At 55.5% G+C, this 17,649-nt stretch overlaps 2 protein-coding genes across 2 annotated transcripts in view; one reads left to right on the plus strand and one right to left on the minus strand.

Moving 5' to 3' along the window:
• Window positions 1-3,243: 3,243 nt before the first annotated feature.
• Window positions 3,244-5,081, plus strand: ENHO (energy homeostasis associated). Its single transcript, XM_058672675.1, has 2 exons — window positions 3,244-3,501; window positions 4,304-5,081. Exon 2 carries the CDS (start codon window positions 4,476-4,478, stop codon window positions 4,704-4,706), a length of 231 nt encoding a protein of 76 aa, XP_058528658.1. The 5' UTR covers window positions 3,244-3,501; window positions 4,304-4,475; the 3' UTR covers window positions 4,707-5,081.
• Window positions 5,082-5,138: 57 nt separating this feature from the next.
• DNAI1 (dynein axonemal intermediate chain 1) overlaps window positions 5,139-17,649 on the minus strand; it is a 61,734-nt gene continuing 49,223 nt past the window's right edge. The window contains exons 13-20 of the mRNA XM_058672668.1: window positions 16,165-16,412; window positions 12,109-12,198; window positions 11,907-11,994; window positions 11,224-11,303; window positions 10,008-10,156; window positions 9,814-9,913; window positions 8,158-8,343; window positions 5,139-5,467 (exon numbers count right to left, since the gene is read on the minus strand). Coding sequence (XP_058528651.1) covers window positions 5,369-5,467; window positions 8,158-8,343; window positions 9,814-9,913; window positions 10,008-10,156; window positions 11,224-11,303; window positions 11,907-11,994; window positions 12,109-12,198; window positions 16,165-16,412 — 1,040 coding nt within the window. The 3' untranslated portion in view covers window positions 5,139-5,368. The remainder of the gene's footprint in view (window positions 5,468-8,157; window positions 8,344-9,813; window positions 9,914-10,007; window positions 10,157-11,223; window positions 11,304-11,906; window positions 11,995-12,108; window positions 12,199-16,164; window positions 16,413-17,649) is intronic.

The raw sequence follows: 17,649 nt of genomic DNA on the forward strand, positions 1-17,649 counted from the left end.
TGTCAGGAGGGACCTAGCCAGCCAGGCTCCTCGTCTCTCACCTGCTCTTCACATGGGAACTCAATTAGGAGCAAGAGACACATGTTTGTTATTTTAAGCCTGGATGATCTGGAGGTGGGTTGCTAGTTGACCAAGATAGGTAGAAGGCAAATTGGAGGCGGGGGTAAGCATGATGGCTCAATCAGCAATCTTCCCACTTCAAGCACTGCCATCCCATATAGATGCTAGTTCATGTTTTAGCTGCTCCACTTTCCATCCAACTCTCTGCTTGTAGCCTGGGAAAGCAGTCTAGGATGGCCCAGAGCCTTGGGACCCTGTACGTACATCAGAGACCCCAAAACTTCCTGCTCCTGGCTTCTGATTGGCTCCTGGATTCCAATTGGCTCAGCTCCAGTGTTGCAGCTACTTGGGGAGTGAACTGGCAGATGCAAGATCTTTTTCTCTGTATCTCCTTCTCTCTGTCAAACTGCCTTTCCATTAAGAATAAGTAAATCTTAAAAAAAAAAAAAAAGAAAGAAAGCGGGTTGGACACAGGGCTTTTCTTTATACTGTTGCCGGTGGCACCACAAAGGTCCAACTTTTGGGGGTAGAGGCGGCAGACTGTTGGCTGCCAGTCCATAGAAGTAGCACCGAGCTTGTCAAGCTGGCAGCCAGACTGAACCCTTGGTTCTCCCTGTGATCCTGGCCTCTTCACCAGGTTGCTGGTGTAGTCTGAGCATTGTTTCTAGAAGCCTTGGGTTCATTGCTTCTGCTTTCCTAACAACTTTAAGCTAAACAGTCTCCTTTAGCAAATTCCCTACCCACTTCAACAATCCAGAGTTTGGATTCTATTATTTATCAAATAGAACCCTGACTGATAACATTACTACAGGAGGCACGTCAGTTTATGAACAACCTGGGCAGGAGTGGGGATGGGAAACAGGCTAAAAATGATCATGTGCCATTCCTCTTACAAGATACATCCTGATTTTGGAGTTTAACCTGGGGAAAAAATATACTTGGAATCAATGAAAGATGGTATTGGCACATGGGAGTCCCCCAAATGAAATTGACAGGCAGCTGATCATGGTTTTACTACACTTGATCTTAGCCAAAAGGCCGAGAAGCTGATCGTGGTTTTAAAAGAATTGTCTTACCTATATTTTGTGTGTGTGTGTGTGTGTGTGTGTGTGTGTAGCAGGAGAATCCCAGCCCCAGTCCTCATAACACAGAGAGTTTTGCTCAGGCCCAGGATAACACTAAGCACCACGAAGTGTGGCACCCATCAGGATTGTGCCACACAGACAAATCCTCCACAAGAGCCATCTCAGAATCCCAGGCGGGAGACTCCATATAAATGGCAAAGCCAGATTGGCTGACCCAGCCAAAGAAGTCAGTCAACAAACAGAGGCCATGCGATTTTCTAGTCCCATTGTGTTGTTATTTGTGAGCAAACTCAGATGGTACTGTGAATTAGTGACCAATTTTCTGTATTTCCTTTTCACTCCATTTTGTTTTCCATTTCTTTCTTCTGTAAATACCAAGACTTTTGCGGGGCGATGCTGTGGCATGGTGCATTGGGCCTCTGTGACGCTGGCATTCCATCTGAGTACTAATTCAGGTCCCAGCAGCTCTGCTTCTGATCCAGCTCCCTGCTAATAATGTGCAGCAAAACACGGCCAAGTCCTCAGGCCCCTACACCCACATGGGAGACCCAGAAGCACATGGCTTTGGATCAGCCCAGTTCTAACCTTTGTGGCCATACGGGGAGTGATTCAACAGACAGAAGATCTTTCTGTCTCTTCTCTCTCTGTAAATCTACCTTTTGAAATAAAAATAAATATAACATATATATTTTTTAAAGAAACAAGACTCTTCTTTTTGGAGGAGGTCCCCTTGAAAAGGTGGTACAAAGGCAACTGAAAGGTAATGAAGAGTTAAGCCACCACTTGCAACACAGCATCCCACATGGACACCACATGGTCCTTTTGTGGCCACTTGCAGAGCGAACCATCAATGAGATCTGTCTCTCCTTGTAACTCTGCCTTCAAAATAAATATTTTTAAAAGATAATGGAATTTTTGGAAACCGTGCCCACATCTGCCCAGAGAAGGGCTGCTTGAAGAACAGAAGGCCTGCTTGAGGAAGAGGAGTCACCTGTGACAGAAGTTCCAGTAAGCATCTGACAGCATGGAGTCTGGAGTTCCAGACACATGCCAAGGCTGCATTTGGAAATTCTGGAATCCTTCAGGTTCTCCTGTCAGGGGTGTGACTGACCACAGGGCAGATGTTGAGTGAGATGAGAAGATTGGCCCAGATCAGGATTTAGGAATCAGCAGCTGCTGAGGGTGAGGGAGAGGAAGGCCATCCTTACCGCTGGCCCCTCTCCATGCTGCTGTCCATGGCAGTGACCAGGCTGGATGGAGTCAGGCCCTCATCATGGACCAGGGCTCCAGCGGGGGCTCCCCACTCCCTTCCTCTTTAGCTTTCCCCAGGGCACAGCAAGCCTGCCACCTGCGCCCGCTGGGAACTCCATACTTCGTGATCAGGGAACTTGGTGTGGCTGAGTGAATTTTCCCACCTCCCAAGGTGGGGGTGGGGATGTGGGCTCAACTGCAAACTCTTTCTAGCGGGTTTGCAGAGCAGCACACCTAAGTGGCAAGATGGGTGGGCCGGGCTACAGGAGGCTTCTCCTCTCAAGAGTGCGGACCCACACAGCCCCCTCCTTGAGAAGATGGACCCAAATACGGCAAGGTGGTCTCCTTGCGAGGGGCGGGCAGAGACCTCGGGCTTCCCTCAAGTGTTGGGTGCGCAGTTTTTCCAGATACTCCTGCAGGAAGATAGGCTTCGCCCCAGCCCTATCCGCTCTCCGGAGATGGATCTGCACAAAGTAGCCCCTTCAGCATCCCTCCCTCCCCGCCCCGCCCTAGCACAAGGGGGTGGGCCCGTCCCACCCCCAGCGCAGAGCCAATGGCGCCACAGCCCAGCGTGGCCAGCCAATCGCACGGCGGCAGCAGCGCGGGGTGGCGGCGGAGGGGACAGTCCCGCCCCGCACGGGGCCGCAGGCGACCGGCCACCAGGGAGGCGGGGCTCGCCGCTCCTTTCCGCTGCTGGCCGAGCCCAGCCGAGCTCTGCCGAGCGCCGCCGACCGGCCGCCGAGCCCGCCCGAGCGCAGCCGAGCCCCGCGCCCGCTCCCGCCGCTCCCGCCGCCGCCGCCCGAGCCAGCGGCCGCGCGGCCGCGGAGGAGGAGGAGGAGGCGCCCGCCCCAGGAGGAGGAGGAGGTGCCGGCTCGCCGCAGACCGCCCGCGGCAGAGGCCGCCCCGGTCGCGGCGCGGCGGGAGCGGCCGGCGGAGGCTGCGCGGCCGAGGGGGAGGGCCGGCGAGGCTTGGGGGGGTTGGCGGTGGTGGAGGAGCGGACGTCGCCTCTGCCCGCCTGCTGCCTCGCGCTGCCCCCCTGGCCGCAGGTGCCGGAGCATCCCGCTGCCCCGGAGCCTCCCGCGGGCGCGCTCCGGGCTCATCCCAGGTAAGGGGTGGAGAGATGGTGGTGGTAATGGGGCTGGCGGGGTGGGATCTCCCCCGCGGGCGCGGGGAACCGAGACCCAGAGGCGGAGATCAGAGAGGTGCACACCCACACGGAGGCAGAGATGGGCTGGGGAGACACACACACACACACACACACACACACACTCAGGAGCCCATAGACCCAGACCCACAGCGGAGGGGGAGGCACGTCCATGGGTACAGAGGGACACCCAGCCGGGCAGAGATGCATACCACCCAGGGATTGAGAAAGACACTCAGGAGATGGGGACACAGGGAGACACATCCAGAGGTGGGTATGCAGAGGCAGAAGCCGGCAGAGTAGGACACACACACCTGACCCAGCCTGTCCAAGTCCCTCAGGGAGGTGCACCGGGGTAGACAGCCTTGGCGCCACAGACCCCACACATGCCTGCTGGGGCCTCCACAAAGTTGTCTCTGTGTGATCTGGCACCTGGGGATGTCTCCTGGCTGGAGTTGAAAGAGAGAAAGGTGTCCAGGCCACACAGAAGCTGGACACACTCCTTCCTCCTCCTGAGGCTTTGGGCTGCCTCAGTGCCACCCACCAACAGAGTGCTTTGGAGGGCGCTGCCAAGCCCTGGATGGGCAGGTGTCTGGAGCCATGCCTGGGGCTGTGGGTGCAGGTTCTGCTGGGACCCAAGAGATAGCAGGGGTCTGGGAGCTGGGGTGGGAGGAATCTGCTTCCTACCTGTCTTCCAGGCCTTGCCGCACCCTACCCACATACTCACCAAGCTGTCCTTTGGTCTGACCACTTCCACACACAGGCTTGGGACCACAGGGAGACATCTCCAGGGGGCAGGAACCCCCGAGGGCGCTCGACAGGACAGCCTCCTTGGAAGGCCGGCCACCCTGCGGTCCCACCTCGGCATGGGCCTGGCCATCAAGGCAGCTCAGCTGTCTGTGCTGGTCTGAGAGGGGGGCGGGGCGCTGCCCGTCATGGGGGCAGCCATCTCCCAGGGGGCCCTCATCGCCATCGTCTGCAACGGCCTGGTTGGCTTCCTGCTGCTGCTACTCTGGGTCATCCTCTGCTGGGCCTGCCACTCCCGCTCCGCCGACGTCGACTCCCTCTCCGAGTCCAGTCCCAACTCCAGCCCGGGCCCCTGCCCTGAGAAGGCACCTCCGCCCCAGAAGCCGAGCCATGAAGGCAGCTACCTGCTGCAGCCCTGAAGGTCCCCAACCTGGCCTGGAACCTAAGCCCGCCCACCTGAGAGCCTGGAAACCAGGATTCCAGAGGCCAGCCTGTTCTGAGCTGGACCCAATAGTCTAGCCAAGCCCTGGCTACAAGACTGGCTCAGGAGGTCCTAGGAGATGGGCCTGGGCTGGGGGTTCCTGTGTTGATGCTAGGACCAGGGCCATCTGGACTCTGCTTCATCCCCAGGGCTGGCGGCTGGGTTGGTCCTTGCCCGGGGGCATGAGCACCTCTAGCCTTCTGGGTTTGGGAAGCAAACTGGAGCCCGTGGCTATAATAGGAGGGTGTCTAGGCTGGGCCCCTCTCCTGGTCCTCCCACTGTTTGCTGGATAATAAATGGAACTATGGCTCTACACTGAGACTTTCTCCTCTTCCTCAGGGCCCTGTGGTAGCAAAATTAAAGGGCTGGGTGGGCTTCCAGATACAGGTTTATTTGTGCAGAGTAAGGCAGTGGTGGTGGTGGTAAAGGTCTGGGGTCAGGGGCTGGGTCCTTAAGGAACAGAATGAGAAGGGCAGATGCTAGGACTGGGATAGAGGGTGGGGGCACATGGTGGGTGCCAAGGCCCAGCTGAGGGGCAGCCCAGGGTCAGGCACCAGGAGGATCAAGTTCAACAACTGGGATTGGGACACGGCCAGGCCCTCAGCTCTTAGTTTTGACTTCCCTCACCAGGTTCAGCAGTTTGTCCAGTTTTGCAATCTCCACAGCTGGACCCTTCTGCACCTCCTGCCCTTTCTTTTCCTGAGGACAGGACACAGACGAAGGAGAGATGGTGTAGGTCAGACAGCCACTTCCTCTGCCCAGCCTGCCCCCACTGTGTCACTTCTTCCCTCTGCCCTAACCTGGGTGACACAGGGACCGACCCAGATGAGGGCCTGTGAGAAGGCGTCCAGCTCTGCCTCCGCACCTTGTGTGGACATGGTCTTGATACCAGCACAAGTGAAACAAGGCATCCATCCCCTGACCTTCACCGACACTGGCCTTGCAGGCCAGGGGGAGCTGCAGCTCTGGGGAGGGGAGGGCCTAACTTGGTCCTGAACTGACTCTTACCACCAAACAGGTAATAGGTGTGCGCTTGGGAGCAGGTGTGCACGAAGCCACAGGTGCCCTCACCTAGTATTTGACTTAGTATGTTCTTGTTGGGCTGGGAACGGGGGGGTGTCATTCAGGGGCAGGCCTGCTATGTCATGGAGACAGAAGGCATAAGGGCTCCTGGGCATGCAGGTAGGCTGACATCCCTTGGGTCTTCAGATGCCCCTGTCTGGGACTGTCTCAGAGGAGCAAATGCCTTACTGTTTCTTACAGAAGCACTCAAAGGCTTCCCTGGTTGAATTGGGCCCTGAGTGAGGCCATTGGGAGGCTGGGCTGCACAGGGGGTGTGGTCTGTGCTAGTGCAGTCTGAGCAGCTGTTATTTTCTGTCTTTCCTCCACTTTTAGGCCTCCAACCTCGCAGCCACCTGTGCCCACTGCTCACTGGCACTGCTCCAGCCTGGCCTGCTGAGGCGCCCAGCCTGGCCTGTGCAATGGGAGAAAGAGTCCAGGGCCATCAGGCACCTTCCTGGCCCCATCCTGGCTACTGATGCTGGGCAGAACTGAGACTTTCTTTTGAGAACAGGATTTGAACACACCTGTCCCTGAATCTCTCTTCCCAGTTCCCCGCAGCAGATACACAGAATGGCATCTTTTTCTCTCCGCTCCCCATCCCCCCATTATATTCCATTTCTCTTCTTGGTCTCCTCTTGTCCCCAGGGAGTTGAGCGGGGGGATCCTGGGTTTTAGTTCAGCTGCAATGTCAGTTCCCCTACAAGGCTTTGGGTGAGTCCCTTGTTTTTCTGAGCATTGGGTCCCCATCCAGATGGTAGTTAGGAAAAGTCAGTCCCTGACCTGTGACTTGTTGGGCTTTGACACCAATCACTGGATACTCCTTGGGCAGGGAGTCCAGCCCCTGTAGGTAGGCCCTCTTGAGAAAGGCTGCAGGGACTTCTTTTTGCATGAATCAACCTGGCTACTGCGAGGGTCAGATTAGCAGTCTCCCAGGAATCTCTAGTTCACCCACATACCAGCCCCCTGCTGTTTTCTGCTCAGGATTCCCAGAGCCCCAGGTGCCCGTGCTGACAGGGGCTGGGGCTGAGGGTCCATAGATGCACAGAACTCAGCTCTCTTAGCCACGATGGGCCCTTGTGTGGAGAGAGTTGGAGTACCTGCCTGCCCGGGTCAGGGTGAGTATGCCAAGGCAGGCTCCCACTCATGCCTACCACACTCCTGGTGTCACTTTTCCCCAAAGAGTGACCGTCATTCTCCCCAGAGAGTTGTCCAGCTCTGCCAGCTTCAGCCTGCTGGTCTCTCTCCTTTATTAAATGAAGACCAGATCCCATCTGTTTCACAAATTGTGCTGCCTCTTTCCCTCTTCTTGAGGCCAAACGAGCTGGGCTCAGCAAAGAGATTCAGACCACGCCCGGCACCGCCACCCGCCAAGCCCCGCCACAGCCTCTGGGCCACAGCTGCAGGCGCTTAGCAGCCTTCCGAATATTTATAGCCAAGTCCACCCCCTCCCCCAGCTGGCTACAATTAGAGGCCCGGCCAAACTCCCAGTCCTTGTCTCCCTGGCCCATGGTGGGAAATCAACCAAACCCCACCAGGAGGATGGTGCGGCAGTCCATCTTGGTAGGGACACAGTAGGAAGAAGTCAGTAGTTGATAGAAACAGGCCCTTGCCCTTGTCTTAAACTGTAGCAAGTGCCTCAAATTGCAACCAGGAGGATCAGTCATCAGGGCAACTTGGCCTGGCTCTGATCCTGGCCCAGAACCTAATAGAAAACAAAGCGCCATTTCTACTCAGCTCCACAACTGAGCTCTGGGTTCCAAGGCCTAAGCTGTGAGGTGTGGGTTCTGGGCCAGGTCTAGTCTTGGAAGGCATGGCTCTGGATGCCAGGGCCTATATTTGGGGTCCTTGGGCTCTGAGCAGGGTCTGCTGAATACCCCCTGCCAACCCTGCAAACAGGAGCCAGAGCTCAGAAGGAGAACAGCTGACCTAGTTACCACCATCCTCACGGCTCATTTCTTTTTCTCCTATGTGGCTCCATAGCTCCCAGCTTGGGGACTACTGGGGCTAAAACCCTGTGTGAGCCTGCAACAAAACATTAGCTCAGTTCACTGCCTGGGGGCGGAGGCTTGTAGTGCCCATAGCATCCTCCACTCCCAATAAGCCCATATTACTTCTATATGCACCTGCTTCAGGGCACCTGCTCCCTGATTATCTCCATCAGCTCCACCTCCAGGTGACACAGGTACACTCCATGAAGTGAAACAACTGATTGCCCTGATTGCCGTTTCTTCACAAACCTGCTTTCTTCCCAAGTCCCTCATCTGCCCAGTGACACCATCTTTACCCTTGAGTCTGGGTCTTCCACGCCAAACTCCCAATGCTCATACCTTTGGCATCTTGCGCAAGTTGGGTGAGAGCTTGAGGCAGGTGACATGGCCACGGTCATCGCCCACGATGATGATGGGATGGATGGGGTTGAATTGCACGTGGGTGATCTTGTTTTTCTTTTTGGCCACCACGGGTTGGTTGCATATGGCCTCATATTTGTTGATGGCCAGGTCAAACACGTGGACCTACATCAAGACCACTGTTAGTGTGCCCAAGACCCCTGTTCCCAGCTGAACCAGTCCCTGTACATTCTGGAGACACTACAGGAGGCTGTTAGATGGCATACTGCAGCTGGAGGCATCAGCAAGGGGAATTTCATGTCTGTTTCTGCTGTGGTTGACGGAGTTACAATAAATAAAAGTCTAAGGGGAAGTTCTTAAGCCTATACCGAATTAACAACAATAGCAGCTACTGCTTATTGTGGATTTACTGTATTCCACACTCTTGAGAAGGCACATTGCATGGTTGTATCCCTTCGGTGGTTCTGTTACTATCCCCATCTTTTAAGTTTAAGTTAGAGGCTCAGTTAGTGAGTGGCGAAGCCAGCGAATGCAGTATGCCACTTACTATATACCACAGGCCTGGATGCCGCTTGCTCTGGAGGTGCTCAATGGACAGGGGATCTTGTCTTTGGTGCCCCCGATCCAGGCTCTGACCTGGACAACTTGGTCAGCCCACTAACCGGTTGGCTACAATCCATCCCTCATTGTCTCTTGGTACCATAAATACAATCCCACCTCCTTGCTCTCCTAGTCTGCCTTCAATCCTGACCCCAATCTTCACATGGCTGGCCTCTTCCCATCTTACCTCTCATCCTGAATGTCGTCTTCCAGAAAGCCTTCCCTGACCATTCAACCCACAGAACATGCAGTCCTTTTCTTTCCCTCTCTTTCCTGTGAAAGCTTTACTGAGATAGAACTCACCTACTAGAAAATTCACCTATTTAGAACACACACACATCCTGGTTTTTGGTATAATCACATATATGCAACCACCTCCATAACTGATTTTAGAACATTTTCGTCACATCAAGGAGAATCCTCGTGTCCAGCCACCCCCATTTCTCCTCAACCTCCTTCAGGCTTAGGTAACAACCACAGGTCTACCTTCTGTCTTGATCAGTGGCCTATTTTGGACCCATCAAGTAGATGGAATCTTTTAGTGTGTGAGGTTTGTAACTGACTTCTGCTGAGCTGTGTGCCCATCCAGGTGGTAGCACAGGACGGTGCTTCACGCCTTGGCACTGCTAAGTAGCCATCTTTTTGGCTGTGCTACACTTTCTTCAGCCATATATCACATGATGGACCCTGCATCTTTTTTTCCCCGCCCGTTGGTTATCAGGATAAGGTTGTTATGAATACATGTGTCATGCATCACTTTCGGTTCATCCTCTTTCTAGCATTTAACATGATGGGAATTTTGTTTGCTGCCTTTTTTCCTCCTGGCCTTCACTCTCATTCCCTAAGATAGATATCTGCCTTCCCTCCTCAGGGTTTCATGGGATGACTCATTGTTCTGCAGAATGGGGTCTTGGGTAGCCTGGCCTTGATGCTCCCACCTCTTCCCCACCTGCCCTGGATGCCATGGGTGCATACTGAAGACACCCCACCCTGTCTCCAGCAGAGCCTCAGCTGGTGTCATGAAGGGGTTCTCACCTTCCCGTCTGTGGTGACTGCCGCGAACACAGTGGAAGAGTATGGTGCCCAGGCTACATCGCCTACGGCAGAGTTGAGGTCATAGATGAACATCGGGGTTCTGTAGTGGGAGAGGGGTGGGTGGGAAGTGCCTGACTTAGGGCTCACTGTGCCAAGGTCCCAGGGCAAGCCCTTGGGCAGGGTGGGCTCCTCACTTGATCGTGTGGTCCCAAATCTTCACCGTCCAGTCAGAGCTGCAAGACATGAAGACCTTGGTGTGGTAGGGGTTCCAAGTCACAGCATCCACTGCCATGTTGTGGGCGTCATAGGTGTCAAGGAACTGGCTGGAGTAGGATTTAGAACACTGGTGCCAGGAGAGAGCGGGGGCGGGGGCGGGGGCGGGGAGGGGGAGAAAAGTCAGCAGGGAGAAGGCAGTTGGCTTCCAGTACCTCCCCAAGGGCTCTGTAGCATGAGAACCTGCCTGTCCCACAGCACTGTCACAGCACAGCTGGCCCCCCTGCTGGCTGCTTTTCCCAATTAGCACTAAATAGAAATGGAGGGCTTAGGGGGCTGGTATGGTTAAGGTTGGGCAGGGGCGCCTTCCAGGAGGGTAGCATCCCAGGCCAGGGTCCTATCATGGCCCAGACATCATCCTGGCAACTGTGATACACATCCCAGCTGGTCCAGGGAAGAGCAGGTGCAGAGCTGGGAGAAGACACTGATCTCCATGTGTCCCCTGTTCAGTCTCCTGTCAGGACCAGCAGGCTCTACTCTCCCTCCCTCCAGAGAGGGACTGCCTAGTCTCTCCTTCCCTCTGGCCTCTCTTCTCTGGGCTGCCTGCGGCTGGGAGGGCCGAAATGGGGGGTGGGGACCTCTTTTGCATTCAGCCCAGCTCTGTCTGGGCCTCTGGGGCTCCCAGGAGGCTGCCTGTAATTAACATTCTGAGTCTCTGAGCCTAAGAAAAGCCTGCAGCAGGGCTATTTCTGGATGGATGGCGTTTGGAAGGATGTTCACCTACTAACACTGAGACCTTGCAGAAGGTAGCCACAAGGCTCCATCCTGCCGGCTGGGATACACCCGCTAGTCACATATAAACATGCTTGTTACTGGCCTTCAAAGCTCAGCTTCAATTTCCAGTCTCCTCTGGGAAGCCTTCCAGGACTGTCCCAACATCCCCAGCCCGACTCCCACCTCTACCTTCACTCCTAGGAAGGGACAGCCCAGAGAGAAAGAGGCCGGGCTGGGTGGGTCACCCTCTGGATGCTCCATCCCCTTTCCTGCCTGTGGCCCCTCAGTTAAAGAAATGCATTCTTCTCTCCTGTGCAGCCTTCCAGAAGGGATGGACCCTGAGATCAGTGGCCAACAAGAAGTTCCCAGGATGCTCGGGTTGAGCTGGCCCCAAGGAGCTGGCACAGGGCAGACCTGCCTCACCTTGTAGATCTTCCCCTCCTCCGTGCCCACTAGGAACATGTAGTCAATCTCTTTGTGAAAGTCAAAGGCGGTGCCACAGCCTAGAGAGAGGGGGAGGGGAGAGAGTGGCCTTGGCCCAGCTCTGAGAGGGAGGCTCCTAGCACCTCCCCCTACCCTCTTGGCGGCAGCAGGGCTTGGCCAGGCCCGCTCCCTGGGCCTCGGTGCAGGACAGACAGAACCTGGGCCCCTGGAAGGGCTGGAGCTGGGCCAGACACTTGGGACTCTGCAAATGGCTAGGGTTTCTGCAGATGGGAATGGGGGAGTTGGGGGAGGCTGGGTAAACAAGGAAGGGATTGAGTTAAACAGGGTCAGGGTCAGGGTAAACAGGGACGGGGTCTGCAAACAGGGATATGGGCTGTGCAAACAGGGAGAGTGTCTGCATAAACAGGGTAGGAATAGAGTAAACAGGGACCCGATCTGCATAAACAGGGCTGGATCTGCAGAGCAGCACCTGACCTGCATACACAGGAACAGGGGCTACAGACTGGGACAGCAGGGCCCGGATTTCCCGTCACCACCTATCCAGGTTCTGGCAGTGGTACAAGTAGGGATGAGGGCCACCTGCGCCGTGAGAGTCCCCCATCTTGGCACGGAGGGCCTGAATGACCTGCCAGTCATGGGACTGAGTGGGCTGGGGCTCCTACCCACTGTGTACAGCGGCAACCCCTCAGGCAGTTCCGAAGTGCTGCCTTCCACCTTCAGCTTGATGACATCCGTGTGGACCAGCTCACTCTACAGTCACAGAGGGTAGGGTGGAGGTGGGGATGCACTGTATCAGCGGGGCTGAAGACTGCCTTCTGCCACTCCCCACCCACCCATCTGGGCCCCTCTTTGGCAGCCAGCTACCTTTACGAGTGTCCAAGACACGATTCTGCCATCAGAAGACACCGAGAAGAAGTTGAGGTTGTGGTCCATGTCGTCCTTCTGCCACTTGACCTGGAACGTTCCAGACTGTGAAGTATGGGCTGGGAGCTTGCCGGGACATCCCCAAGTGCCCCTCTGAGGCTTGGAAGCAAATTCCATGAGCCCATTCTTCTGAAGCATAGGATTTGTGCTCTCCACCCCTCTTGCATCTCCGAACCTCTCAGGCCAAGGCAGGGTCTCACTCAAATCCACAGCCTATGGCCAGAGGAGTAAGCAGGTGGATGTGGGCTTAACCTTACGCCAAGATACCCAGTAAGGACAGGACCCCTCAGCCAGCTTCCCCATTTACAAAACAGGAGGAGTAACCGCACGGGTGTGTTGATGAACCAATGAGATAATCTATGTGATGTCTCCAACACTGCCACAACATTGCCTGTACTGAGTGTGCAATAAGTGTTAGCTGACGTCCTCATTATTCTCATCATCCCGGCACTCTAGGAGCCAAGGTTCTATGAGGCCTTTTCCTGGTTACTAGGGGGCGGGGGATTGGGGAGGGAAGGGAATCATGAGAAGACACCCACCCCCTTCCCCTGTCCGCTGGGCTTGGCCCTTCTCCAGGCAGTGCCTTGTCTGTTCCCACCTTCGCTTTGTTGCCCCTGGCCCCTACTCCCAGGATCTTGCTCCCCCAACCCCAGATTTGAGTAGCATTTCCCCATCTGCAGATCGGGGTTAATTAGCCTGCCCCGCCCGTCTTCTCAGGGCTGGAAGCAAACATATGGGAAAGTGTTTTGGAGACAGAGCTGTTGTCTTACGAAGATGACACGCTTGAGGCTCAAGTTTCTATTGCCAGATGTGGAGGCCTGGCCAAGCCATGTCCCAGAGAGCTGGGGAGGGGCCGGGTGCCCAGAGCTTTCCATCCTCTAGCTCTCTCCAGGCCGCCCGTGCAGGGACCACTGTCCTGGCCCCTCCCCTTGTCACAAACAGAGGCTTCCACTCAATCCCCCTGCAAGGGATGCCAGGAACCCAGTGCTGTTGCTTGTAACCGCAGCTGTCACCATGGCTGCTGGGGGGAGTGCAGAGAGGGGAGTACCTCTTCCCAGACCCATGGCCAGGCCCCCAGAAATAAGGGCCGCCCACAGCTTGCCTGGATGGCCTCCTCCGTTGTCCCTTTCACTGGGGGCAGAGGATGGGGGGAAGGACCCCCATGTAACAGGCAGACCCAGGTCAGCAGATCCTGATTCTGGGACGACACCTGCTTCTGCGGGAAGGTGGTCCTTTTAAAGTGAGGAGGGGACAAGGGCTGTCAAAGGGCAGGCTGGAAGAGGCACTGGGGAGCTGCAAAGGGAAGTGTTTAATGAGCAGATGCCGGCACTCATGGAAATTGTATTTCACACCACGCTTAACAGCCTGATGTCCAGCAGGGAGTGGTGTGTGACTGTGTGCATGTGTAAGTGTGTGAGTCACATGGGCGCTTCTGCAGTGGGTGGCTAGGAAGCAAATGGGAGAGGATGCTAAGTGGGCTCCAGCAAATGCATGAATGCCCACAGTATAAGTGGTAGGGGAGGAGGTGGAGCCCACTTAACTGATTCCTCCTCTTCTGTCTTACGTGATTAAGGCAGTCTGCCTAACCCCAGTCTCTGTTCATACGTCCTTCCAGCTGCCTTCTTGGGATTGGATGTGTATACACACACAACCTTCACAGGCTGTTGCCGGTTGAGGTTTCACAGTCAGGCCTGAACAGGCCAGGCTACACAGGCCAGCTCCCCGGGAAAGTGGCCTGTGATGTGGGACAAGAGCCCAGTGTTCTTAGAACAGAAAGTTCTCTCCTTGGCTCCAAAACCTTCCATGGCTCCCAACTGCCAACAAACTCCTTCTGCCCTGGCTGGCCAAGTGAGATCCAAAAGATCACTTAAAAGAAGGACCTCTCAGGGCCGCTGTAATAGCTCAACTGGCTAATCCTCCACTTGCAAGCACCAGGATCCATGTGGATGCTGTTTCATGTCCCAGCTGCTCCATTTCCCATCCAGCTCCCTGCCTGTGGCCTGGAAATGCAGTGGAGGATGGTCCAAAGCCTTGGAATCCTGCACCCATGTGGGAGACCAAGAAGAAGCTCCTGGCTCCTGGCTTCAGATCAGCTGATGGGGCAATTTGGGGAGGGAACCTGCAGATGGAAGATCTTTCTGTCTCTGCCTCTTTCTGAAAAAAAAAAAATCTGCCTTTCCAATCAAAATAAATAAATCTAAAAAAAGAAGGACCTTGATTCTGACCTTCCCTGTCATCTCAGTGGTTCTCCTTCCAACAGGTGCATCTGCCTGAGAATACCTCTCTCTGGCGGCTGTCCTTCAGATTTCTCCCCTTGACTTCTGGGCCAGACATGTTCGTCATCTGCCATTTCCAGTGCAAGGCCTCCTGGGCACCCTGGAGCGAGGCAGCATGGCCACTTCCTTTTCCCTGTGTCCAATCAACCATTTCCTTCTATTGATTCCACTGCCACAACAGCTCTTGGCTCTGTCTTCTCATTTCTCTTCCACTGCCCCCACACAAGCTCAGACCTCAGTGTTTCTCCTGCTGCAAGCAGAGGATTCCTCTAAGACACAAGCAGACCTATACCATGCTCCTGCTTCAGACTCTCTGGTGGCTGGGCAGAGATTCTCACACCATGCTTAGAGGATATCTTAAGAGCTTTGAGGAGGTGCTGGAGGTGAGGGAGGGCATAGCAGGAGGAGTACTGGGGGAGCCTTAAGCAAGCACAGTGGCTCCACACTTCGTTTAAAACCACTGACCTACAAAGTGATGTACAAGCACACTCATCAAGGGGCGCCTGTTCTTTCACAGTCTGCTCCCCTCCGCTTGTCTCTCCCAGGGCATGGCTTCCCACTGGGCACTCTGCTTGATGACCCGGGTCACTGCACACTTCTGGCTACTCAGCACTTCCGCATCCCTTGCAATGCAGCACAGGCCCTGCTTCCTCTAGAAAGCTTCCTCCCGTCCCAGCACCAGGGCCTGAGTGCATTTCCTTTTTTTCTTGTAGCACTTAGGATCTCCTGGCCCTGTCCTGGTCAGCAGTCCCAGAGATGAGCCAACAGCGGGCACGTGCAGGGCGGAGTCACTGACCACATGAATGAACCAACAGACAAAAGAGTCGAAGGCGGTGGGGTGGGGGGTGGGGAGGGCGGAAAGACGGAAACAGCTCTCCTTGGGGGCTGACAGTCAGTGCCTGGGGTGGGTGTCCAGGTGGCTCAGAACACTTAGGGCAGGAGCAGGCAGGGATGCTGGGCCTGCCCACAGATCCTGTTAGCACAGGAGGACAGAGAAAGAGCAGAAGCCAGCCCCAGTGCTGCCTGATAAGCCCCGAGATCTGGGCAACTGGAGGCCAAAATGTGTCCTTAAATCCTCCCAGTTCTTCCCAGAATGGGCATATGCACAGCCTCGGGAGGAAGGGGAGAAGGAAGAGGAACAGCTCTGGAACATCGTGAGGCAGGGGCCTGCAGAGCCAGAGCTAAGAAACCCTTTGAGAGTGCAGCTGTGAAATCTACTCCCCAGAAAAGAAGAGGGGAGATCCAGAGTCAGTTGCAGTTTAGCCCCAAAGTCAAGGTGGTGGTTCCAGGTTGATCTGCCTTGGGCAGGGCCTGCACACCACTCTAGGCTCGTTTGGAGCAGCTACAGAGAGGCTAAGGACAGATCTCACCAGACAGCAGGCAACTGGCTGGGAGTTCTCCCCTGATTCAGCCCAGATGGCAGGGAAGAGCCTCTTCAGGGAGTTGAGGAAACTTGCAGACCAGGCTCTGGAGTTTCTAACACATTCAGGTGTAGCCTGAAGGCCTGGAGGTATCCAGCTGGAGCCGGTGAGTTACTGATGGTCGCCCCCATGAGATCCCTGGGGGCAGTGGGAATCTCTCCCCACCTCCTGGTTCTTACCTTCTGCTCTTCTCTGCCTCTTCTCACACCCAACTCCCTTGGTTGCTAAGCTGGCACCTTGTCCAGCCCCGGCCCCTTGCCTCCCAGACTGGCATCTCCCATCGTGGGTCTGGGCCTGACCTGCCATACGGGGTCCGTGTGCTTGCCAGACTTGGCTGAGCTGCGGAAGCAGGGCTGGGAGTGGGGCTTCTTGAGGTTGTAAATGGCCACGTTGCCGTCATAGTGACCCACCACTACGAGGTAGGGGTGGTCCATGTGCATGTCGAGACACATGATGCCGCTTTCGCTGCTGAAGATGTATTCGGGGAAGCTGGGGTTCTTCATGCTGTGGAGCAGCAGCATGCCTCGGCTCTGCTTCATGAAGTCATCTGTTGGGGAGAAGATGGGGGCAGGGTGGCTCTGGGCTGAAGACTCTTGGGCCCCGGGGGCTGAGGAAGCCCTCTACCCTGCCCCAATCCCAGCCGATGAACAAGCCCAGCCCTTCTCTGACATCACAGGGGTTTCTGCTTTCTGCGACTCCATCTGTGAAATGGGATTGGGAGAGTCAGCCTCCCCCTTCTCAAGGCCCATGGGAGGCTCCAACAACCCCTGAGATGGTGAGCAGGTGCACCCGAAGGGCAGATAGCCTTTCTCCCTTTTTTCTTCTTGGGGTGCAGGTTCCAAGAGCCGCTGAGTGCAGCCTGGGTGTGGTGCTGTGGGAAGGCACAGTTCCCTCAGCTGGGGGCTCACATGCCCCATCCCAGAAGCCGATAGGCACCCTGGGAGACACCTGCAGAGTGTCCATCATGTGCTCTGACCGCCTTCAGGCCCCTCACTCCCCAACCTGGCAAAGGACAGGTGTTCAACTTGAATCGACACAGAATTTCAAACCAGCCTCCAGTGAGCATCCTCCCATACCTCCTGTCTCCACAGACTCCAGTCACAGTTCCTGCTCTAGCTCTGGGCCAGCCAACCACTGCGTGAGGATGCCCACAGTCATCCTTGGCCTGGGCACAGCTTTTGATGATTGTCAACAGACCTCTTAGCAGAGGTTTTGAGCTCCCTTGGGACAGCACACACATCCCCTCCCCTTGCCGACCCCTACCCTGGCTGCCACCCAAGATAGAGCCTCTTGCTCTAACTTTACACACACTTGGCAGACAGGTGGTCACCAGATAAAACATAGCCCCGGCCCACAAGTCCAACTCCTTCCTTCCCTCTGTTCCAGTCCTTCCTTCCCCTTCTTCCAACCTACAAGAGCCAGTGCTGGAGAGGAGGAAGGTTCGGACAGTTCAGGGGTTTTTGGCCCTTTAATATGAGGGTCCTCTTCTTGGACCTCCCTGCTAAAAGGACAGCTCCTCTCTCACTGGCATCTGCAAGGTGTGGGACCTCGTGATAAAGTGGCCTCCCTGGGATCCCCCTGGGAGGCAGCCTAATGTGACTAATTTTTCTAAGTCATTCTCTATCTTATTCTAAGGCTTCACCTTTTTTCAGGAGAATTACGTGACTGAGTAGGGGTTGGGAACCATATGGGCTTTCTGCAAGAGTTCTATTACCATCACATCCCAGGCACCACCATCCTAGACGCTTGGCAAAGACCATGCTGTGTCCTGACCAGTAGCAGGT

This window comes from Ochotona princeps, chromosome 14, assembly GCF_030435755.1.
Source record: "Ochotona princeps isolate mOchPri1 chromosome 14, mOchPri1.hap1, whole genome shotgun sequence".
NCBI lineage: Eukaryota > Metazoa > Chordata > Mammalia > Lagomorpha > Ochotonidae > Ochotona > Ochotona princeps.